Source organism: Phyllobates terribilis, unplaced genomic scaffold (assembly GCF_046119375.1).
Source record: "Phyllobates terribilis strain yellow unplaced genomic scaffold, ASM4611937v1 Scaffold_8__6_contigs__length_399053987, whole genome shotgun sequence".
In the NCBI taxonomy this organism is placed as follows: Eukaryota; Metazoa; Chordata; class Amphibia; order Anura; family Dendrobatidae; genus Phyllobates; species Phyllobates terribilis.
In genome coordinates this window covers 367,460,129-367,485,230 of record NW_027362768.1, presented here as the reverse complement: position 1 = coordinate 367,485,230, position 25,102 = coordinate 367,460,129, and the positions used below count along the sequence as shown (strand labels likewise).

Sequence of the window (25,102 nt, the reverse complement as noted above, 5' to 3'; positions counted from 1 at the left end):
GATAAAGGGCAAATGCAATAATGAATGTCAATCATTCTGTGTGGGCAGAGGAGCCAGGACTCACAAGCTTTATCTATAAGTAGGCGGACAGAGCAGGACTCACAAGCTTTATCTATAAGTAGGCGGAGGGAGCAGGACTCAGGCTTTATTTAGAAGTAAGCGAATGGCGCAGGACTCAGGCTTTATAAGTAAGCAAATGGCGCAGGACTCACAGGTTTTATTTATAACTAGGCAGATGGAGTAGGACTCACAGGCTTTATAAGTAGGCGGAGGGAGCAGGACTCAAGCTTTATCTATAAGTAGGCTAATGGAGCAGGACTCACAAGCTTTATCTATAAGTAGGCAGACTTAGCAGGACTCACAAGCTGTATCTATAAGTAGGCGGATGGAGCGCAGGACCCACAAGCTTTATCTATAAGTAGGCGGATGGAGCAGAACTCACAGCCTTTATTTCTAAGTAGGCGGATGGAGCAGGACTCACAAGCTTTATCTATAAGTAGGCGGAGGGAGCAGGACTCACAGCCTTTATAAGTAGGCTGACAGAGCAGGACTCACAAGCTTTATCTATAAGTAGGCGGAGGGAGCAGGACTCACAAGCTTTAAAAGGTGGAAGGAGCAGGATTCACCGCCTTTACAAGTAGGTGGACGGAGCAGGACTCACAAGCTTTATCTATAAGTAGGCAGATGGAGCAGGACTCACAGCCTTTATTTATAAGTAGGCGGATGGAGCAGGACTCACAAGCTTTATCTATAAGTAGGCGGAGGGAGCAGGACTCAAGCTTTATCTATAAATAGGCGGATGGAGCAGGACTCAGGCTTTATTTAGAAGCCTTTATAAGTAAGCAAATGGCGCAGGACTCACAGGTTTTATTTATAACTAGGCGGATGGAGTAGGACTCACAGGCTTTATAAGTAGGCGGAGGGAGCAGGACTCACAAGCTTTATCTATAAGTAGGCGGATGGAGTAGGACTCACAAGCTTTATCTATAAGTAGGCGGATGGAGCAGGACTCATGAGCTTTATAAGTAGGCGGATGGAGCAGGACTCCTGAGCTTTATCTATAAGTAGGCGGATGGAGTAGGACTCACAGGCTTTATCTATAAGTAGGCGGATGGAGTAGGACTCACAAGCTTTATAAGTAGGCGGACGGAGCAGGACTCACAAGCTGTATCTAAAAGTAGGCGGATGGAGCAGGACTCACAAGCTTTATCTATAAGTAGGCGGATGGAGCAGGACTCACAAGCTTTATCTATAAGTAGGCGGATGGAGCAGGACTCGCAAGCTTTATCTATAAGTAGGCGGATGGAGCAGAACTCAGCCTTTATTTCTAAGTAGGCTGACTGAGCAGGACTCAAGCTGTAGCAGGACTCACAGCCTTTATAAGTAGGTGGACGGAGCAGGACTCACAGGCTTTATAAGTAGGCGGACGGGGCAGGACTCACAAGCTATATCTATAAGTAGGCGGAGGGAGCAGGACTCACAAGCTTTATCTATAAGTAGGCGAAGGGAGCAGGACTCACAAGCTTTATCTATAAGTAGGCGGGCGGAGCAGGACTCAGGCTTTATAAGTAAGCGAATGGTGCAGGACTCACAGGTTTATAAGTAAGCGAATGGCGCAGGACTCACAGGTTTTATTTATAACTAGGCGGATGGAGTAGGACTCGCAGGCATTATAAGTAAGCAAAGGGAGCAGGACTCACAGGCTTTATCTATAAGTAAGCGGAGGGAGCTGGACCCACAGGCTTTAGAAGTAAGCAAAGGGAGCAGGACTCACAGGCTTTATCTATAAGTAAGCGGAGGGATCAGGACTCACAGGCTTTAAAAGTAAGCAAAGGGAGCAGGACTCACAGGCTTTATAAGTTGAGGGAGCAGGACTCACAGGCTTTATAAGTGGAGGGAGCAGGACTCACAGGCTTTATAAGTAAGCGGCAGGAGAAGGATACGCAGGATTTATAAGTAAGCAGAAGGAGGACGATTCGCAGGCTTTATAAGAAAGCAGAGGGAGCAGGACTCACAGGCTTTTTCTATAAGTAGGCTGAGGGAGCAGGACTCACAGATCATAGAAACTCTACATCCCCGAGCTCAGCGGCTCATTTCTATTGCATGCTTCCCATAGCACCACCTGGTTGAATTCATTGCTTCTCCTAAAGAGCGGCCTTCTGCGCATTAAATAAATATAAATCCTTCATATACATATATTAGATGCATATATTTTTCGGCAAATCCAATAACGCTGGCAAACCAAAGCGAAGAGTTAGGAGAAACCACATTTTAATCGTAGTTTCAGATCTAATAAAGGTAGTTATTAGAAGAAATCAGACAGATCTGACGCTTTCCAACTGTCGCAAAATGACAACTCCCAGCATACCCCGGCTGTCAGGCCATGCTGGGAGTTGTGTTTTTTCAAGAGCTGGAGAGTTACAGGTTAATAGTAGCTATTGGGTTTGCTACAGATTCACTTGCAGGGCATGCTGGGAGTTGTAGTACAGCAGATTACCCTTGCGACTGGGCATGCTGGATATGTTAGTTCTACAGGTACCTGGATTCGTTGTCCATCAGGCTTCCCAGTCCTCTGTAGGAGGCAGGGAACTCTGGGAATAGTAGTTCTAAAAAGTGGATTTTAAAACAATCCGGATTCAGTGCATCCCACTTAACCCTTGTGTGCCAGGCAGGAGCTGCTCTGTTTGCTGTAGTATGCCATCACCCAGGGCTCTCTGTAGGGACAGGGTAGCTTTAACATATCCATGTGCTGCTCTATAACCTCCCACTCTAGACAGCAACACTTCAGCTTAAGGAGGCGCAGGAGCTCTCACTGCTCTGTGCACTGGGGAAGTTCAGTTTCCACCTTAACTAGTAGATGGGCATGCAGAGTGCTGCTCCTTAAGGTGTGCTCTGCATTAGGAGTGATCTGTCCCCTGGCAGTGCAGGGTTTGCCTGGCAGCTGCAGAATCCTATCTGTTCCACCTTAAAGAAAGACTTGACTAGCAGTGATTAGTTACTGTGTTTGTATACAAGGGGAAATGTGGCGAACTTTAAAGCTACAGTATCAGAAATGAGCAGTGGCCACAATACAAGAGATATGTGAAATCAATAACTTGTAGCTGATTGTACAATCAGATCTGAGGAGCCAGAGGTTGTAATCACACATCGTAGGTTATTTAATATGGATTATTTAGCTGACTTTTGACTTAAAACAGCTTGTATATAAAGTATCAAAAAATGTTCACCTCCCATTGCAGATTAATTTTATCATCAAGTTTAACGAACGTTCTGCTGTTTGCAATAGACAAATGAAACAAGACCAATGTAAATATCTGAACACAACTAATAGAAAAAATGGTTTCTCCAAAACCAGCACAAGATGTCACTTTTACTGACTACCGCAGTGTCAGCAATGTTCATCCCCTTCATGACAAGCCTCTAATATTTAGTAGAGCCCTGCTGGCTGTTATGACCAGTGTTGAGCGAATTTGTTCAGCATTTCAAATTCGGGATTGTGTTCGGGGTTCCGGCTTGTTCGTTCCAAAAAAATCTTCTCCGCCCACGAGCATCCCTGATTTGCCATGCTGTCACGCGGATAACATCTGGTGGAGGTGGAGTGCTCAGTTAAAGCTTAAACATAGAGACAGAAAAAAACTGCCGGAACTTCCAATACAAGAAATAGGTGTGAACAGGTGCTTACTTGGAGAAGCTACCTCCATATACAATTAACAAATAAAGTAGCACTCTGCAACGCTAAGTATGTAAACATGAAGTATGAAATATGAATAGCATTACTGCTGTAGAAAATAGAAATGAGAAATCTTAGCACATAAATTGGCCAATTCATGTGTACCTGGCAGCCGCAGTAAGGCGTTTCTCAGTGCCAGGACCCTACCAATGTGAATACCTCTCTAAGGGACATCCGTCTGCTTATGTGTGGGAAGGTAAGATCCTACTGCAATTAAAACCAGTAGCTGAAGTGGCCAACTTATGCTCTTAGATTTCTCATTTATTTCTATTTTCTACAGCAGTAATGCTATTCATATTTCATACTTCATGTTTACATACTTAGCGTTGCAGAGTGCTACTTTATTAATGTATATGGAGGGAGCTTCTCCTAGTAAGCACCTGTTCACACCTATTTCTTGTATTGGAAGTGCCGTCATTTTTTTTTAAAACCCTGCAGTGACAGCAGAAGACCTGCTGAAAGATTTAGTGGCAGCAAGCACAGAGGTTTCAGTTTGTACAGTAAGGACTACACTAAAAGGTGAAGGTGTTCATGACCAAACTCCAGGGTGTCACCTCTACATATCCAAAAGAAAAGTTCCTCCAATATACTCAAACGATATAATCCACAGAAGTTTGATGGTCCTATTCTGTTAAGCGAAGAAACAAAATTGGAATTCTTCAGGCCTCTGGATCAGTTGTATGTCTAGAGGAGAAAAAACAAAAACATTTGCTGAAAAGAGCACCCTGCCTACAATGAAGCATGGCGGCGGCTTGGTGATGCTCTATATCTGCTTTGCTTCCTCTGGCACTGGAAACATACAATATGTGGAGAGGAACATGGAATCAATCCGGAAATCCTAGGAGAGTACAGTATGCCTTTTGTGAGGAAGCAGGACCTTGGGCTTCATTGGACCTTCCAACAGGAAAATGATCTCAAGCATATGTTCATATCTTATCCCACTATAAGCATACACGCTCGAAGAGGCTGAATGTGCATGTTTATTACAAGAGGTTAACCACTGGTTACATCCTAAATGCCAACATTTCCAGAGTTGGCTTTTTTTCTCGGATTGCCCAGGAGTCAGTGGCGGTTCGGGGATGATATTATGTTGCACAGTCCTGCACTTGCTACTATTCAGGAAGCAGGGACAAGCTCTGGTCCCTACAACCATCCATGACCGCCCAAGTTTAGAGAAAGAGCAATTTGGTTGAGCTTTTAGATTTTTAAAGAATTAGGTTTAAGGGCAAGACAAAGTCTGCTAATTATGTGCAGTTGTAGAGAATGCAAAGATCTTTGCATTTATTATAAAAATCCTTGGCCATGCCAGACGGCAAGAGGATAGTTGCACTGCTTCCTTAGGGTTAACTCACATACATCACTATTAGTGTTGAGCGATATCTTCCGATATCAGGAAATATCGTATCGGATTGGATCGGACCGATACTCAAAAAGTATCGGATATCGCCGATTCCGATACCGGAAACCAATGCAAGTCAATGGGACAGAAATATCGGAATGAAAATAAACCCTTTCTTTCCTTGTAGGTTAATTCTACATGAAGTAAAACAACTAAGAATAATGTAGAATGTATTATGCGAAAAGCCGGCAATTCATAAGCGGCATACACCGGTACCCGACAATTTACAACAGAAAGAATAGAGCACCACACATAGATTAGATAGATAGAAACAAGTCAGCCACATATATACGAAGTACAGAGACAGTGTTGCTTACTGTACTTGTCATTTAGTGCAAAGGATTTATTAAAAAAAATATTAGTGTTTTCGTGCACCGTCTCTTTAAAAAAGCCGGCCGGCAATTCAGCAGCGGTACCCGACAATTTATAACAGACAGAATAGAGCTTCACACATCGATTAGATAGATAGAAACATGTCAGTCACATATATATGAAGTACAGTGACAGTGTTGCTTACTGTACTTGTCATTTAGTGCAAAGGATTTATTAAAAAAAATATTAGTGTTTTCGTGCACCGTCTCTTTAAAAAAGCCGGCCGGCAATTCAGCATCTGTACCCGACAATTTAGAATAGAAGGAATAGAGAATCATACATAGATTAGATAGATAGAAACAGGTCAGTCACATATATATGAAGTACAGTGACAGTGTTGATTACTGTACTTGTCATTTAGTGTTAAAATAAAGGATTTATTTAAAAAAAAATTGGCGTGGGGTTCCCCTTAATTTTAGTCTCTAGCGGAGGTTAAGCAGACGGCTGGGGCAGATGTTTGAAGCCTGGGAAGGGGGTAATACCCACGGAGCTTCCCAGACTACTAATATCAGCCCCCAGCTGAATACCTAGCCTTTACTAGCTATTAAAATGGGGGACCCCCCAAAAAAAATGACGTGGGGTCCACCCTATTTTAATAGCTAGCAAAGGCTAGGCAGACAGCTGGGGGCTGATATTAATAGCCCAGGAAGGGTGCCAAGAATATTGGCCCCCTCCCAGGCTAGAAACACCAGCCGTCAGCCGCCCCATAGGATGCGCCAACTCTGGCACTTAGCCTCGCTCTTCCACACTGCCCTGGTGCGGTGGCAGGGGGTAATAGGGCTGGGGTTCATGTCAGCGCCAGCTGCCATGAAGCCCAGGTTAGTAATGATGGGCGTCTATAAGACACCCCCATTACTAACCTACAAAGTGTTAAAAAGAAAACACACACTACACCCAGAAAAAAATAATTTATTTGAAATAAAACACACCATTTTATTTAATTCTTAGTTTGCTAAAAAAAAATAGTTACCTGTCCACGTTCCTGCGCTGATCTCCCATGCACAGCTGTCACATCTGGAGATGGTGACAGCTGTGCATGGCTGCTGTAAGCTCACACTGCCGGGAACACGTCCGCTCCCGGCAGCGGGAGCCACTGACTGAGGTCACCGGAGTGAATTCAGTCAGCGCAGCTCCGGAGACCTCCTTTACGGCACTGCTGTACTGTGGGAATTTCTCACGATACAGCAGGGCCGTAAAGGAGCTGACTGGAGCAGCGCTGCCTGAACTCCGGCGAACCCGCTTATGCAATGACGGGGCTGCTTTACGGCCCCATCATTCTAGCGTCGGCAGCTTTTCAGAGCGGTCACATTCTATGTGGCTGCTCTAAACTGGAGATCATCGTGGGACACTCGTGGACTACTATGGAGGGGTAAGGATAAGGTTGTGGTTTATTATTTTATATTTTATTACAGGAGATCGATGGCTTCAGGGAATTAGGTGTCTAGGTGAGTATAGGTGTATTTTTTTATTTTTTACTTTATTTTAGGTGGCGATCGGCGGGGACAGGTAATGTATGAACTAATTTATTGTAGGCAACCACTGGCCACCAATGACATGTATTTAAAATTTACTGGGGACACAGTAGGGGAATTTAAATAGCAGGATCAGGCTGATGGGAACTACTGCTCCCATCGAGCTGATCCTGCTGGCACGAGTGGACGGGGGACAGACATAGGCCGATGGGAGTAGTAGTGTCACATCGGCCTATGTCTGCCTGCACGCACACACCCGCAGACATCGCACAGATACCGCAGACATCGCACAGACACCGCACACACCCGCAGACATCGCACAGACTCCCCACACACCGCGCACACCCGCACAGACACCCACACACACCAATCATAACCGGTCTGGGAGGTGAGGCTGACCTGTGCGGCCGTGGGAAAGTTCATGTGAGTTCATGCAATGCAGTCAAGCATGAACTCACATGAACCCTCTGAGGGCACCGCGGCGACTTCAAATGAACAGCTGATCGGCATCACCTGATACCTCAGCTGTTCATTTGAAATAACCGGCGGGAAAGCGCAGCACAGAACGGGAAAGCCGGCGGTGAAGTCTTTTCACTGCCCGCTTCCCCGCCCGGGTTCTTCGCTCCCTCTCCTTGGTGCTGCGCTCCCCGCCCGGTCCTAACTTACGATCGGGATGGGAGGTGGCGAGGGGAGCGGAGGATCGGGGTGGGAGGCTGCGGGGAAGCAGTATGGGGCTGTGTGATTGTTTAAAAGCCGGCGGCTTTTTACCGCGCGCCGGCTTTTAAACAATCAGGAGAATTCTCCCACGCTGGGATGGCATTCTGATGACAGGCTGGATCTCAGCTGAGCGCTGCCATCCAGCTTGTCATCCTTCAGAGACACTGCAGAGCGCAGGCATTATGGGAACTTCCGATTCTGGTATACGATATTGTAAAAGTATCGGAATTAAGTATCGGAATTCCGATACCGCGAATATCGGCCGATACCCGATATTTCAGTATCGGAATGCTCAACACTAATCACTATAGTTTCTCATCCGTATTATAGCCACAGCTGTCTATCCAAGATGAGAAACTACTGCTATTGTACGGTCATGCGGATCTCAAGTCCTGGTTAATTGTTGGAATGATCTGCTCGTATTAAGTTTAATGATGGCATATTGTCCAAATGTATAATTGTTATTTTAAGTGGAGAATAACTTCCTCTGCTCACACAGATGATGTATGGATACAGATGACTTTGAAGCAGTTATATTTTGACCATGATCAGTTTCCCGGGGGCCACCGTTTTGTTCATGGCTTATAACAATTCCTGCAACTTCACATACAGAAAACCACATTGAGGGTCACCTCATCTGACAGCAGCAGCCCTGTGAATTTCACTTCTGTTGTTTTACTTTAACAGAGGAGAATCGGCAATTTCTGGCACTCATGCTGTTTTTAAAACTACAACTCCTCAGCTGCCCTGTCAGGAAATGCTTGGCGTCATAGTTTTACAATGATGGCCTTCCAAAGCTTGCTGATCTCTGGAGTAGAGGAACGCAAGGATTCTGGCGGTGCATTAGTAAGGTACCTGCGCAGATCAAACAGCAGATTGTATTCTTTGCCTTCCACTGGTATCAGTTTTGTGTTTCTTGACATTCCTCAACTCATAACACTTGTATGCTGGAGAGTAGAGCTATGAACATCAATCGCCTGGCCAGTAGGATTCATGCAGGCCTCACCTATCAGACCTTAACCTATCTGGCATTAATGGGTTCCTCATTCTATAGAGCTGCTCTACAGTCTTTGTAGGAAACACTGGTGACTGAGACACAGGGGAGGGGGTAAAAGTGTCATGTGAATGCTAAACGGCTGTTGCTGTATTGGAAAGTGTTGGCACATACACTAGGAAATATCTTTACTTTATGATCGATGAGGTTTGACATCTGGGACCCCCACAATCCTGAGAATTAAGCAGCACCACATGTATATTTAAAAGGAATCTGTCACCAGGTTTTTTGCATCGCTTCATTGGGGGACACAGAGGACCATTGGTGTGCTGCTGCTGCTGCTGCTGCCACTAGGAGGATGACACTATGCAAAAAACGGTTGGCTCCTCCACAGCGGTATACACCCACCAAATGGCACAAAGCCAATCAGTTTTAGCTTAGTGTCAGTAGGAGGCAGACATGGGTCTGTTCTCAGACCCATCTCTATCTTAGTTTTCATTGTTTATCCTTCTAATATTTTTCCGACATTACACAGATCTGCCGGATGGGAAACAGAGGGATTATGTCCCTCTATCACTATAAAGACGGAGAGCACAGGGTGGAGTATGTCACACTATATCTTCTGTCTATCCGGCAGCACCTTAACGCAACAAGACCTTTCAGGTGACCCGGAGGACGGTCCTTGCCCTCACTCTCCAGCCCGCTCGCCCCCAGAGCTAGATTGTTTCTGGAGAGAAGACGATACTCAATCTGAGGAGTCCCTGTGTGAATAAGAAGTGTACCTCGGGGTCCCTGAATATGAGACCGGCTCCCATAGAGGGGGGATGGTGAAGTCGTTCAACATTCCCCCTCTAGCGGAGCCAGTCTCATATTCAGGGACCCCGAGGTGCACTTCTTATTCACACAGTTCCCACAGGCAGTGGTCGCAGCTGGGCTCCTTACTCCCGTTTCCGGCTCAATCACACCGCACCGTCTCCCCCTCTTCTCAGGCAGCCTCACTGAAAAAATTTAGGCCCTTGCTTCTTCACAGCCTAGCCACTCCAGTCGGCCACAGCCCCTTTTTCCTCCAGCCAATTTCCGGCGCACGGGTGTTTATCGTGCTCTTCTTCAGGCCCCACCTCCCTCTCCGCAGTTTTGGAGAAGAAATCGCATGTTTTTGTCCAGAAGTCTAGCATTCCTTCCTTCTGCAGAACGCCATTTTACCCTGCGGTTCTTCCAGAAACAACTCCCTCCTGCACTACCGGTCTCCAGCAGGCCACTCCCCACTCTCCGGATCAGGAAAGCTGTGCCCTAGCTGGCGTGGCACTATCCTCCTGCGTCCTGGCCCTTTCTCTTCCCTTATCATGCCTAACTACAAGGGAAAGCGCTCTCGCTCTGCTTCCCCCTAGTTATGCATTTTGCCTGCTCCTCCTGTAGGTGCAAATTTCCTTTGGGCCAGTCCTCTCACTTCTGCCATGAATGCAGCCACCCCTCTGCACCGCAAGGAGAATGTGCCCCCAACTCCGGTATGGGCAGAATCTCTTTCCCATTCTGTCCCTGACTTAACCAAGGTCTCACAAGCCTTGGTCTCAGTCCTGGATCAGCACCCTAACCTCCCTTCCACTTTTGGCATTCTGAATGCCCCCCCCCCTGGAGGAGTTGTACGTACTCCGCACCATGCCAGTCAGACCCGTAAGAGAAGAAAAACTGGTTCGCTCCAGCTTCTCTTCTAGATCCCCTTCTTCTCCAAGTCCTTCCATACTGTACTCTCGTTCACCTTCTCCGGAGCCACAGGCAGGTTTGGGATCGGTTTCCGAGTCGGATTCGGATCTAGATTCCAACCAAGCCTCTAAGATAAGAGATATAGTCGACAGCCTGATCCTGGCCGTCAACCAAACCCGGAACGTCAAAGATGCAAATTCAGCAGCATCTGAATAGGCAGTATCGTTTAGGCGGTTGAGAGAATCCCTAGAGTCTGGCCTACCCATAATGAATTTGATGGTGTCCTAGGACGGAGTGGGAGCATCCGAACAAGCGGTATTGAAGAAGGAAGCGCTTAGAGGTTAGAATCTACAACCGTGGATCCAGCAAGACCGTCCTCCCCCTATCCGATGGGACATCTCTCAAAGATTCCAGCGATAGGCACATTGAATCCCTGGCCAGGTCAGCAGGTTCTGCCTTGTGTTAGTCCTTTGCCCCACATGAGTGTCATTCGATATCGACCTAGGCTAAATAATTGCGACAAGGCATCCATGCAGGAGCAGCCCCCGACAAGCTGGCTGACCAAATCTCCCAAACTGTGAAATACCTTCTTTCGACATCCCTGGACGCCACTTTGTGCTCTGCTCAGGCTTCTATCAGATTTGTAGCCATTTGCTGGGTCATTTGGCTCAAGGCATGGAATGCAGATTCTGCATCCAAAAAGTCCCTCACTTATCTACCCTTTTAGGGTTCCTGACTTGAGTCTAAACTGGATCAAATCACAATGGGGGTCACAGAAAGAAAAGCTTGCTGCTTCCGCAACCAAGGCGACCCCACCACCAGACGAAGAATTGCCCCTTTTAATAAGTTTTCCTCGGTGGACAGCTCAGCCCATCAAGACAAGCCCCCTGCGCAGGAAGAGAGCCTACTTCAAGCCAGCTCCTTCTGGTGACCACAAAATACCCAGGCCATCCAGGAGTAGGTCCAACAGATTTTCCTCCGCATGATGGTTAGTCCCCACCTGGGAATCCTCTCAGGGTGGGCAGACAAGCAGATCTTTGCCTTATGTACAAACAAAGCGATACAAAGGCATTGAATGTTTCTAGAGATGCAGCTGAAAGAACGGTCGAGGACAACTGGGTCAGAAAAAAGTCTCTTAAAAGGTACAAGATAGAGTTCACCTCCCTGCCCCACGACCTCTTCTTCGAGTCCCACCACCTAAGAGACCCCTCTTGTTTCAGGTTTTTCCAAGGCTATCTGGTCACTCCTCCAATTAGGTGTCATTATTCGCATTCCTCCACAAGAGCGCTTCACGAGTCTCTATTCCAATCTTTTTGTGGTTCCCAAGAAGTATGGCTTTGTTCGACCCACACTGGATCTAAAGCTACTAAACAAGTGGGTCCGGTTTCGTCACTTACAAATGTAGTCCATCGGGTCATTTCTTCCATGGAACCCCAAGAGTTCCTTTGCTTGATGGACATTCAGGACATCTAAAAATAGCAATAAGTGGTACCCAGTTAGTTACAATAATAAATAGCAAGAGGGTAAAACATAACCTTTATTCAGTATTATTTAAAAAAAAAGGTTCAAAATAAGGTGCAAAGTGCATGCATAAGTACAAGAAGTACCAAAGTACAAAAATATTAAGACACAATAGGAAACTTATATAGGAATACCATTAGGATAAGGATAAGAAATAGGTCACACAAGAACTTTGAGGAAATAGTATTCATCATTTACCTGAGAAATTAACAAAGATAATCTCACTGGTATAGTTTCACCAAACAACCGTGTCCTCTCTAGCTATTTCCCATCCATAATTCAGCCAAATAAGATAAGGTATTGATGTAAATACAATACACAGCGTATGGGAAAAGTATATGCTAGTAAGTATAGAAAGCAACTCAGCCAACCGTATAGAGCAACAGCAAGAATGTATTCATTATATCCACAACTGAATAAACTATTTTGTGGCATTAAACATTATTATATAATCATAGAGGAAATTTTTCAACTTATCTGATCCTCCATTAATGATGGGTATGCAGTCTCAACGCAGGCCGGCTCCTGACGCGTTTCCCTTTGATCATCAGGGGAGTAAAGTGCCTATAATCATGCCCCCATTCGTTGGATATGCTTTAGTGGCTGGTTAGTAGTACCCATTGCTGCAGTGCCTCTTATACATGTGCTGCATGCTGAAAACAGTGTTTACTTCCGGGTATGACGTCATATCCTGTGCGCAGACCATACAGGATGATAAAAAATGACAACTTCCGGTCTGTAGAACACATATGGAACGCACTAGAGTCGCGCATGCGCAGTAGCGATCTCAAAATCGCTTCCTAGATACAATATGCTAATAGAAGGCGTGTATCTAACAAACATGCTCACAATGATCTAGTGCCAGACGCTAAGTATTAAGCTAATATGAAAGCGTCAAAATGTGATCAAATAAGCCCAAATAAAGAATAAGAGCCACAACAGACCACATACCACAAAGTATGTACAGAACCTAGTCACAGATCTACATAAGCGTACACAAATTGCCAAAGCCAATAGCGATAAGGGAAAAATATGGTAGTATGGAGGTAAACAAAAATGGAAAAAATAGCCAGGGGTCACTGAGCTCACATACCGACACAAACGTGTATGGCAAGGTGGGAAAAAGGGGGAGAAAGGAGAGGATCTAGCATGTCCCTATGGTAGCTAGACTAAACTAGCCCTACCTACCGCGGAGGTGGGCACCCTAAGGGAAACGAGAATGGCGCCCCCACTCGTCGACGGCTGACCCTCTCTAGGATAACCCTGATTGGCCCTCTCACTATAAAAAAAAGAGTTGAAGGATAGTTGTTCATTCAGACCTGAGGGTTGTGTTGTCCTGAGCCACAAAATACACTTGCATTCTTTTTGTAGGATTTTCTGGTCCCAATTACCACCTCTGACTGAGGGTGCAATCCTGTCAATTCCCATAAACTGAATGAAGTTAACATCACCCCCATGATTAACATTAATGTGATTCGATATCGGGGTGTCACGTTTGTTTACAATATCACGGACATGTTCTCTTATCCTTCTTCTAAATTCCCGTCTAGTCTTGCCCACATATTCCATTCCACAACGGCATGTAGCTTTATAAATCACTCCTGTTGTGCGACAGTTGATAAAATGACGTATAACATACTCTTTCCCAGTCACATTCCCTACAAAGGATCTGCCCTTTATCACGGATTTACATGCGCAGCAATTGCCACAACTGTAGCAACCCTTAGTCTGGTTACCCAACCATGATGGATCTGATGTCTCTTTGAAAAAACTATGAACCAACCTATCCTTGAGCGATCTGCCTTTAAGATAGGTAATCTGAGGAAAGGGACCTACCGCTTCTTTGATGTCTGCATCCATAAGTAAGATCGGCCAGTGGCGTTTCAAAATCTCTCTGACTCCCTTGGCCCCACTGGAGAAGGTAGTAATGAACCTTGAGATCCCCTCCTTTTCTTTCATAACCTTTGGGGTCAACAAAGTCTTTCGATCTCTAGATAGTGAGTCATTATAGGCCTCAGCAAGTATGTATTCAGGATAGCCTCTCTCAACAAAACGTCCACGTAAGTCATGGGCCTGTTTCTTAAAAGTACCGAGATCAGAGCAATTCCTGCGTATCCTTAAATATCGTCCTTTCGGAATTCCTCTCTTAAGAGGGCCAGGATGACTTCTCTCCCATCTCAAGAGAGAGTTTGTAGCCGTTGGTTTCCTATAGTTACTAGTGCTCAATTCACCAGTGTTATTTCTCTGAACACAGACATCAAGAAACGGTAGTTTGTTATAATTACATTCATGTGTGAATCTTAGACCAATGTTGTTCACATTAAGTTGTGTAACGAAATCACCAAACGAAGATTCCGATCCCCTCCAGATAACAAAAAAATTGTCAATGTAGCGTAGCCAAACAATGACGTTGTCACTCAGGGATGGCTGGTTCACAAAAGACCATAGTTTCCGCCCACCAGCCCAGGAAAAGGTTAGCATACGAGGGGGCACAAGGGCTCCCCATCGCGGTACCCCTGAGCTGGTGGAAGTACTTCCTGTCAAAAAGAAAAAAATTGTTTTTGAGACAAAATTCCAGAGCACGCAAGACAAAGGTATTGTGTCTATGAAACGGACGACCTCTAGTGCTTAAATAGTGGTCAACTGCTTGTAATCCCAATGCATGAGGAATAGAGGTATTAAGTGCTTCCACATCAATGCTGCACAACAACATATCAGGTTCCAAACAAATTCCATCTAATTTACTCAAAAGGTCTGTTGTGTCGCGGACATACGAGCTCAGTGACCCCACAAATGGCTTAAGTATACAACCAAGGTAAACACCCAATTTTTGTGTTAGACTGTCAGTCCCTGCCACTATAGGTCTACCCTTTAAGGGTTTACACCCTTTATGAATTTTGGGTAAACAATAAAAAGTGGCCATGATCGAAAATTGTGGATAGAGAAATTCTCTCTTTACTATCCAGGACCCCAGCAGCAACCCCTTCATCAACAAGAAGCTTCAGCTCCCTTAAAAGACAGTTGGTGGGATTAGTGGTTACAACCTCGTAACTAGTGTGGTCATTCAATAATGTCAAACATAGGTCCTTATAGTCACAAGTATTCATTACCACTATATTCCCACCTTTGTCAGACTGCTTGATGGTTATACTGGTATCACTCTCAAGATTGCAAAGACTCTGCATTTCAAGCTTAGTCAAATTGTTTCTACAAAAAGGTTTTTTACGAGGTAAATCCATAATGTCCTTAGTAACGAGATCAAGAAAAACTTCAATGGATCCAGGATCACCAGACACCTATGTTTGACATTATTGAATGACCACACTAGTTACGAGGTTGTAACCACTAATCCCACCAACTGTCTTTTAAGGGAGCTGAAGCTTCTTGTTGATGAAGGGGTTGCTGCTGGGGTCCTGGATAGTAAAGAAAGAGAATTTCTCTATCCACAATTTTCGATCATGGCCACTTTTTATTGTTTACCCAAAATTCATAAAGGGTGTAATCCCTTAAAGGGTAGACCTATAGTGGCAGGGACCGACAGTAATACAAAAATTGGGTGTTTACCTTGGTTGTATGCTTAAGCCATTTGTGGGGTCACTGAGCTCGTATGTCCGCGACACATCAGACCTTTTGAGTAAATTAGATGGAATTTGTTTGGAACCTGATATGTTGTTGTGCAGCATTGATGTGGAAGCACTTGATACCTCTATTCCTCATGCATTGGGATTACAAGCAGTTGACCACTATTTAAGCACTAGAGGTCGTCAGTTTCATAGACACAATACCTTTGTCTTGCGTGCTCTGGAATTTTGTCTCAAAAATTTTTTTTTTCTTTTTGACAGGAAGTACATCCACCAGCTCAGGGGTATCGCGATGGGGAGCCCCTGTGCCCCCTCGTATGCTAACCTTTTCCTGGGCTGGTGGGCGGAAACTATGGTCTTTTGTGAACCAGCCATCCCTGAGTGACAACGTCATTGTTTGGCTACGCTACATTGACGACTTTTTTGTTATCTGGAGGGGATCGGAATCTTCGTTTGGTGATTTCGTTACACAACTTAATGTGAACAACATTGGTCTAAGATTCACACATGAATGTAATTATAACAAACTACCGTTTCTTGATGTCTGTGTTCAGAGAAATAACACTGGTGAATTGAGCACTAGTAACTATAGGAAACCAACGGCTACAAACTCTCTCTTGAGATGGGAGAGAAGTCATCCTGGCCCTCTTAAGAGAGGAATTCCGAAAGGACGATATTTAAGGATACGCAGGAATTGCTCTGATCTCGGTACTTTTAAGAAACAGGCCCATGACTTACGTGGACGTTTTGTTGAGAGAGGCTATCCTGAATACATACTTGCTGAGGCCTATAATGACTCACTATCTAGAGATCGAAAGACTTTGTTGAAACCCAAAGGTTATGAAAGAAAAGGAGGGGATCTCAAGGTTCATTACTACCTTCTCCAGTGGGGCCAAGGGAGTCAGAGAGATTTTGAAACGCCACTGGCCGATCTTACTTATGGATGCAGACATCAAAGAAGCGGTAGGTCCCTTTCCTCAGATTACCTATCGTAAAGGCAGATCGCTCAAGGATAGGTTGGTTCATAGTTTTTTCAAAGAGACATCAGATCCATCATGGTTGGGTAACCAGACTAAGGGTTGCTACAGTGGCAATTGCTGCGCATGTAAATCCGTGATAAAGGGCAGATCCTTTGTAGGGAATGTGACTGGGAAAGTATGTTATACGTCATTTTATCAACTGTCGCACAACAGGAGTGATTTATAAAGCTACATGCCGTTGTGGAATGGAATATGTGGGCAAGACTAGACGGGAATTTAGAAGAAGGATAAGAGAACATGTCCGTGATATTGTAAACAAACGTGACACCCCGATATCGAATCACATTAATGTTAATCATGGGGGTGATGTTAACTTCATTCAGTTTATGGGAATTGACAGGATTGCACCCTCAGTCAGAGGTGGTAATTGGGACCAGAAAATCCTACAAAAAGAACGCAAGTGTATTTTGTGGCTCAGGACAACACAACCCTCAGGTCTGAATGAACAACTATCATTCAACTTTTTTTTTTATAGTGAGAGGGCCAATCAGGGTTATCCTAGAGAGGGTCAGCCGTCGACGAGTGGGGGCGCCATTCTCGTTTCCCTTAGGGTGCCCACCTCCGCGGTAGGTAGGGCTAGTTTAGTCTAGCCACCATAGGGACATGCTAGATCCTCTCCTTTCTCCCCCTTTTTCCCCCCTTGCCATACACGTTTGTGTCGGTATGTGAGCTCAGTGACCCCTGGCTATTTTTTCCATTTTTGTTTACCTCCATACTACCATATTTTTCCCTTATCGCTATTGGCTTTGGCAATTTGTGTACGCTTATGTAGATCTGTGACTAGGTTCTGTACATACTTTGTGGTATGTGGTCTGTTGTGGCTCTTATTCTTTATTTGGGCTTATTTGATCACATTTTGACGCTTTCGTATTAGCTTAATACGATCATTGTGAGCATGTTTGTTAGATACACGCCTTCTATTAGCATATTGTATCTAGGAAGCGATTTTGAGATCACTACTGCGATTCATTTTGAGATCGCTACTGCGCATGCGCGACTCTAGTGCGTTCCATATGTGTTCTACAGACCGGAAGTTGTCATTTTTTATCATCCTGTATGGTCTGCGCACAGGATATGACGTCATACCCGGAAGTAAACGCTGTTTTCAGCATGCAGCACATGTATAAGAGGCACTGCAGCAATGGGTACTACTAACCAGCCACTAAAGCATATCCAACGAATGGGGGCATGATTATAGGCACTTTACTCCCCTGATGATCAAAGGGAAACGAGTCAGGAGCCTGCCTGCGTTGAGACTGCATACCCATCATTAATGGAGGATCAGATAAGTTGAAAAATTTCCTCTATGATTATATAATAATGTTTAATGCCACAAAATAGTTTATTCAGTTGTGGATACAGTGCCTACAAGTAGTATTCAACCCCCTGCAGATTTAGCTGGTTGACACATGCGAAATTAACTTGGCATTGTGACATTTGTACTCTAGATCAGCCTGGAAGTGGGAAATGCACTGCAGCAAATTTTTATTTATTTATTTATTTATTTTTTTAAACGTAAAAAGTTAATTCAGAGTGTCATTTATTATTCAACCCCTCAAACCACAAGAATTCTGTTTGGTCCCCCTAAAGTATTAAGAAGTAGTTCAGGCACCAAGAATAAGGAGCTTCACATGTGTGGATTAAAGATCTCTTTTGCCAGCCTTTTCTGACTATTTAAGACCCTCCCCAAACTTGTGAACAGCACTCAGACATGGTCAACATGGGAAAGACAAAGGAGCATTCCAAGGCCATCAGAGACAAGATCGTGGAGGGTCACAAGGCTGGCAAGGGGTACAAAACCCTTTCCAAGGAGTTGGGCCTACCTGTCTCCACTGTTGGGAGCATCATCCGTAAGTGGAAGGCTTATGGAACTACTGTTAGCCTTCCACGGCCAGGACAGCCTTTGAAAGTGTCCTCCCGTGCCGAGGCCAGGCTTGTCCGAAGAGTCAAGGCTAACCCAAGGACAACAAGGAAGGAGCTCCGGGAAGATCTCATGGCAGTGGGGACATTGGTTTCAGTCAATACCATAAGTAACGTACTCCACCGCAATGGTCTCCGTTCCAGACGAGCCCATAAGGTACCTTTACTTTCAAAGCGTCATGTCAAGGCTCGTCTACAGTTTGCTCATGATCACTTGGAGGACTCAGACAGACTGGTTCAAGGTTCTATGGTCTGATGAGACCAAGATCGAGATCTTTGGTGCCAACCACACACGTGACGTTTGGAGACTGGATGGCACTGCATACGACCCCAAGAATACCATCCCTACAGTCAAGCATGGTGGTGGCAGCATCATGCTGTGGGGCTGTTTCTCAGCCAATGGGCCTGGCTATCTGGTCCGCATCCATGGGAAGATGGATAGCACGGCCTACCTGGAGATTTTGGCCAAGAACCTCCGCTCCTCCATCAAGGATCTTAAGATGGGTCGTAATTTCATCTTCCAACAAGACAACGACCCAAAGCACACAGCCAAGAAAACCAAGGCCTGGTTCAAGAGGGAAAAAGTCAAGGTGTTGGAGTGGCCTAGTCAGTCTCCTGACCTTAACCCAATTGAAAACTTGTGGAAGGAGCTCAAGAATAAAGTCCACATGAGACACCCAAAGAACCTAGATAACTTGGAGAAGATCTGCATGGAGGAGTGGGCCAAGATAACTCCACAGACCTGTGCCGGCCTGATGAGGTCTTATAAAAGACGATTATTAGCTATAATTGCAAACAAGGGTTATTCCACAAAATATTAAACATAGGGGTTGTATAATAATTGACCCACACTTTTATGTTTAAAATTTAATAAAATTCAACTGAGCAACATAACTTTTTGGTTTGTAAGATTTATGCTTCTGTTCATAAAACCTACTCTCGTTTGCAGTTTGAAGGCTCTAACTTATTTGCATCTTATCAAACCAGCTAAATCTGCAGGGGGTTGAATACTACTTGTAGGCACTGTATAATGAATACATTCTTGCTGTTCTATATGGTTGGCTGAGTTGCTTTCTATACTTACTAGCATATACTTTTCCCATACGCTGTGTATTGTATTTACATCAATACCTTATCTTATTTGGCTGAATTATGGATGGGAAATAGCTAGAGAGGACACGGTTGTTTGGTGAAACTATACCAGTGAGATTATCTTTGTTAATTTCTCAGGTAAATGATGAATACTATTTCCTCAAAGTTCTTGTGTGACCTATTTCTTATATAGGAATACCATTAGGATAAGGATAAGTTTCCTTTTATGTCTTAATATTTTTGTACTTTGGTACTTCTTGTACTTATGCATGCACTTTGCACCTTTTTTTGAACCTTTTTTTAAAAATAATACTGAATAAAGGTTATGTTTTACCCTCTTGCTATTTATTACATTCAGGACATCTACCTCCATTTCCCAAGATATCAGAGGTTCCTATGATTTGGTTCAACAGTTACACTTCCAGTTTGTAGCTCTAGCCACGCAGAATCTTCACAAAGGGCAGCAGCGATGGCCATCCTGCGGGATCCTTGTCAACCCTTACTTGGACGATATCCTCATCAAAGCTCCGTCCTTCTCTATGGCACAGGAGAGCTTACTGATCACTCAACACTATCTCACCTCGGATGGATTGCAAACTTCCCAAAGTCGTCCCTAGTCCTATTTCAGTGCCTAGTCTTCCTGGGAATTCTCTTCGATACTAGGTAAACAAAAATATTTGTTCCAAAAGGACAAAGTCTGCCCTCCACCTCGGCATTTGCTCATTACAGCATCCTTGCCTTCTGCGCTTCGGCATCACTGTCCTGGGCAGAATGGTGACGGCCGCAGAGGAGATTCCTTTCTCCCAGTTCCATACCACCAGACCATTACAGATGGCTCTTTCTCTGGATCGGCCAGTCTCTCTTCCTCTTTGGGTCAAGCAATCCTCGACCTGGTGGCTGTCATCTCCTCTTGTTCACAGCAGCCGGTCTTGTCTACCAATCCATCAGCAGGTTGTCACGACAGATGCCAGTCTCCTCAGCTGGTGAGCGGTGTTTAGGAACCTTACAGGTCAAGGTCAATGGACCACACAGGAATCCACCCTACCAATCAATACACTCGAGATCAGAGATATCTACCTGTCTGTTAGTCACTGTCAGCATCACCTGTTGGGCCTTCCAGTGTGCATCCAACGCCACAGTAGTTGCGTACGTCAACCACCAAGGAGGAACCCGAAATTTTCCAATCTCAGCCGCAGTTTCTCAAATCTTTGGCTGGCATAGCACAGAGTCCCGGCAATATCTGCAGTACACATACCTGGGGTGGACAACTGGGCCGCCGGCTTCTTAAGTCACGAGGGTCTGGTCGCAGAATTGTCTCTTCACCAGTCTGTATTCGACCAGATATGACTTCGGTGGGGTTCCCTGGACGTCGCTCTGATGGCATCCAGATTGAACAACAAAGTCCCTCTGTTTGTCTCCAGGTCCCGCGACCCGCTGACGATTGGTTCTGATACACTGGAGATCTCCTGGGCCCAGTTCACCCTTCTGTATCTGTCTCCTCACCCAGGATAACCCCACTTATCAGATACAGAAATCTACGTGTCATCAATACCCAGGAGCTTCTAAACAATATACAGTCATCTTTAGCTCCCATCTCCTCCCTCTCCTGTCCAGACTCCACATTGTCACATAATAATACACTGCAGTGCGCCCTGGATGAAGCAGCACCAGCTACATGCAGAAATAGCTCCCATCTCCTCCCTCTCCTGTCCAGACTCCACATTGTCATCACATAATAATACATTGCAGTGCGCCCTGGATGAAGCAGCACCAGCTACATGCAGAAATAGCTCCCATCTCCTCCCTCTCCTGTCCAGACTCCACATTGTCATCACATAATAATACACTGCAGTGCGCCCTGGATGAAGCAGCACCAGCTACACGCAGAAAGATTTGACACAAACAGTCGCAACCCTGGCACACGCTGCAAACACGTCTTCTACAGCGCTGCTCAAGGTCTGATGAGAGTCTGTGGAGAAAATCACTTTCAGAAGACTTCATCCACTATAAAGTTCATGCTCAAAACCTATAACTCTGCTCTTCTTCTGGCCAAATAGGTCTACTTTACCACCCTCATCACATCATCACTAGCCAACAATCCAAAACAACTCTTCAAAACCTTCCACTCCGTCCTGAGCGCTAAAGAACAGGCCCCGGTCACCAACCTCAGCGCCGACGATCTGGCCACTTATTTCCTACAAAAAAAAAAAAAAAAATCGACCACATCCGCCAGGACATTCTTGTACAATCCCCTCAGAGCCTGGATCCCCTTCCCTCCCGCACCTAGAGTTCACTTTTTCCATCTTCGATCCTGTCATGGAAGAAGTGACCAGGCTCATTGCTTCTTCTCGCTCTACAACCTGCACCAGTGACCCTATTACCTCACATCTCCTCCAATCCCTCTCCACAGCTGTCACTACCTAACAAATATTTAACCCCTCTTTCTTCCGGTATCTCTCCTTCATTCAAACATGGTGTCATAACCCCTTTACTTAAAAACATCCAGAACGGAGCTGATAAAGGGGAGATTAAAGACAGCTCTGCAGTTATCTCTAAACTCCTGGAACGCTTGTCTCATCATCCGCTATTCCTCAGATTACTCTCTTTTTAACCCTTTACAATCTGGTTTCCGTTTTTTAAACTCTACTGAAACTGCTCTCACTAAAGTCTCTAATGACCTATTAACAACAAAATCCAATGGTCACTACTCCCTGCTGATTCTCCTGGATCTCTCTGCCGCATTCCACACTGGATCACCAGCTCCTCCTCACTGTGCTCCACTGTCGGCCTAGAGGACATCATTCTCTCCTTGTTCTCCTCATACCTCTCTGACCGCGCCTTCACTGTATCTTCACTGGTCCTCTGTGTCCCCCAAAGAAGAATCCGAGAAAGGGATTTTACGTTGAATACCCAAAATCCTTTTTTTTGCCACCTAATCTGAGAGCAGCATAATGCAGAAACAGATATCCTGATTCCAGCGGTGCGTCACTGGGCTACTTGTGGTAGTTTTATTAGCAAGAGATTTTCACTGTAGAACTAGTAAACCTGCTGCCATGTAGCCCTCCATATTCATGAGCTCTATATAACCCTGCCACCACCAATGATTGGCAGCTTTCTGCCTATGCACAGTGTACACAGGAAGCTGCCAATCAGTGGTGGGTGGGTGGGGTTATACAGAGCTCAGCATTGAGAAAACTGCTGGATCCGCAGCAGAGAAAAGTGATTTTAATCGAAAGTGCAGCAAGCAGCCCAGTAAGTGATACGTCACTGAAATCAGGGTCATGCTACTCTTTGGTGGGCTAACACCTGAAATGTGCCCTTAACTTCTGCATAAGTAAGGAAGGAATGGAGACGAGCAAAATATTTAGGGGAAGGAGAGTGCCGAGTAATTGGCATCTGTATCACGTGAAACCGAAATTCAATATATAGAGGCAAAGACTTCTCGGTCTTATCCTGGGTGTAGGGCTCCTCCTACAGGCAGGCGAATGAACAGTAACACAGACGCTGCTAGATGGAGACTGAATTACATAAGTGCATGTTTATTTTTTTTTCCAATTGCAAACTGTAATAAAAACCAGTTGGACTTTGGATAAAGCCTCCCCCATCCCAGTTAAGGCAAGCGGTTCTTCTGGATTGTTGTGCAGCGCCTTCTTGAGTATCCAGCTTCATACAGAGATGCCTCACACCTTCCCAGGATCTTCCTTCAGTGTGACTGTCCTATTAAATACAATCTGAAAGAGAAAGAACAGGTTTGTTCGATCCAGTCCAGACATTTTATACATTTCCTGATGTTCTTCGTCCAGTTATCACTAGATGCAATGATGTATTTTGAAACCACTTAAATGAGGTCTCATTAATTGGGCCTCATGATTTAAAAAAAAAAAAAAATAGTTTTAACTATCTTGGCTCGATGCTGATAAATGATCACTTAAATGATAGGCCCAAAGCCTGAGGCTGCACTACTGAAACACTTGTGACAGCACTAATATCCACTTCCCATCTGACTTGAATAGTGGCAGCCTGCCTATATGTGGGCACGGTGATACGTGGCAATCTGCAGCTACAAAAGCTATTTATGACAACACTGGACATGTCTATCAGTAGTGCAGCCTCGGGCTGATTTATTCTTCTGTGCGAGAGGTGAAATAGTGAGGAAACACCGTATCCCCCACTTTGGAGTTCTCACTGGTCTATAGTCTAGCATCACATCTTGTCCCGGCATGTACCAATACTATACAGGGGGGTTGTAGTGATGCATGGAGGCAATGTGAACTTTACAATGTGTAGACTGACCTTGTCTTCAGTGGTGTCTGGATCCACAGAGAAATAGCCCAATCTTTCAAACTGGAACTTGTCCAGAGACTTGCAGTTCTTTACAGACTGGTCCACGAGGGCATCTGGGATCACCGTCAAGGAGTCCTGTGATAGGACGGCGACACGGTCACATCATTGCAAAACTCTACTAGTAAGAGGACCACGATGGGGTACAGAGGAGTGCATATGTGGAGGTCCTGCCTTTGGCCAGAGCTCGCATATAATGTATGGAAACATTAGGCCAGTGCACACGTGGCAGAATTTTTCCACTATGGTAAGTTGCTGCAGAATCCACACAATGTTTGGATTCATCCTTAGAGGGACTTGCTGAATTAATCAAGATTGCAGCCAGGTCTAAAGCTGAATGTTGCTGGCCACGATATCAGTTATTCTACTACCCCCACGTATGACCCCATCACTCTCAACCAGTGCCTCTTATGCCCCCTACATGTAACTTCCAGCTGCAAGACATCGTTACTGGTGTCATCATATTACTGAGCATTGGCCCCAGGGTACGAGCCGTATGTCTTCGTCATATCTAATGTGTATGGGGGCGTTAACTGCAGTATAAGATGAACAACATGAAGCCCAGACAACTCCTTGCCCCTTTCCCCCATAACCACTATCTTAGTCTTCTCTCCAAATCTACAGGTGACTGGTATCCACGGCTCGTCCTATAGAGCAGCTGAATTGTTATACCTGGTTCACATTCCTGCACCTCGACGGTATTGTTTTATAGTAGATGGTGGCCCGATTCGAACGCATCGGGTATTCTAGAATAGGTATGCGGCCGACGGGACGCAATTAGCAAAGCGGCGTTTAAATTTGGCGCCCAAATCGCTGATTGGTCGCGTTAGGCAACCGCGACCAATCAGCAAAGCGGTGTTTAAATTTGGCTGCAATATCGGTGATTGGTCGCGGGCGACGGCCGCGACCCGTGTTAGTTAGGACTGGAGAGCGTGTTTAAATTTGGCACCAAAATCGCTGATTAGTCGCGACCAATCAGCAGAGCGGTGTTTAGATTTGGCGCCAATACTGCTGATTGGTCGCGGCCGCCGACCGCGACCAATCAGCAGAGCGATACAGAGCGGGGTTTAAATTTGGCACCAAAATCGCTGATTGGTCGCCAGCCGCGACCAATCAGCGATTTTGGCGCAAAATTTAAACAACGCTCTGCTGATTGGTCGCGGCCATCAGACGCGACTAATCAGCGACTTTGGGGCCAAATTTAAACCCCGCTCTGCATCGC

At 45.3% G+C, this 25,102-nt stretch overlaps 1 protein-coding gene across 1 annotated transcript in view; it reads right to left on the bottom strand.

Moving 5' to 3' along the window:
- Window positions 1-23,075: 23,075 nt before the first annotated feature.
- The window catches only part of QARS1 (glutaminyl-tRNA synthetase 1), a 61,446-nt gene continuing 59,419 nt past the window's right edge, over window positions 23,076-25,102 (bottom strand). The window contains exons 23-24 of the mRNA XM_073644873.1: window positions 23,833-23,958; window positions 23,076-23,270 (exon numbers count right to left, since the gene is read on the bottom strand). Of these exons, the coding sequence (XP_073500974.1) occupies window positions 23,220-23,270; window positions 23,833-23,958 (177 nt within the window). The 3' untranslated portion in view covers window positions 23,076-23,219. The remainder of the gene's footprint in view (window positions 23,271-23,832; window positions 23,959-25,102) is intronic.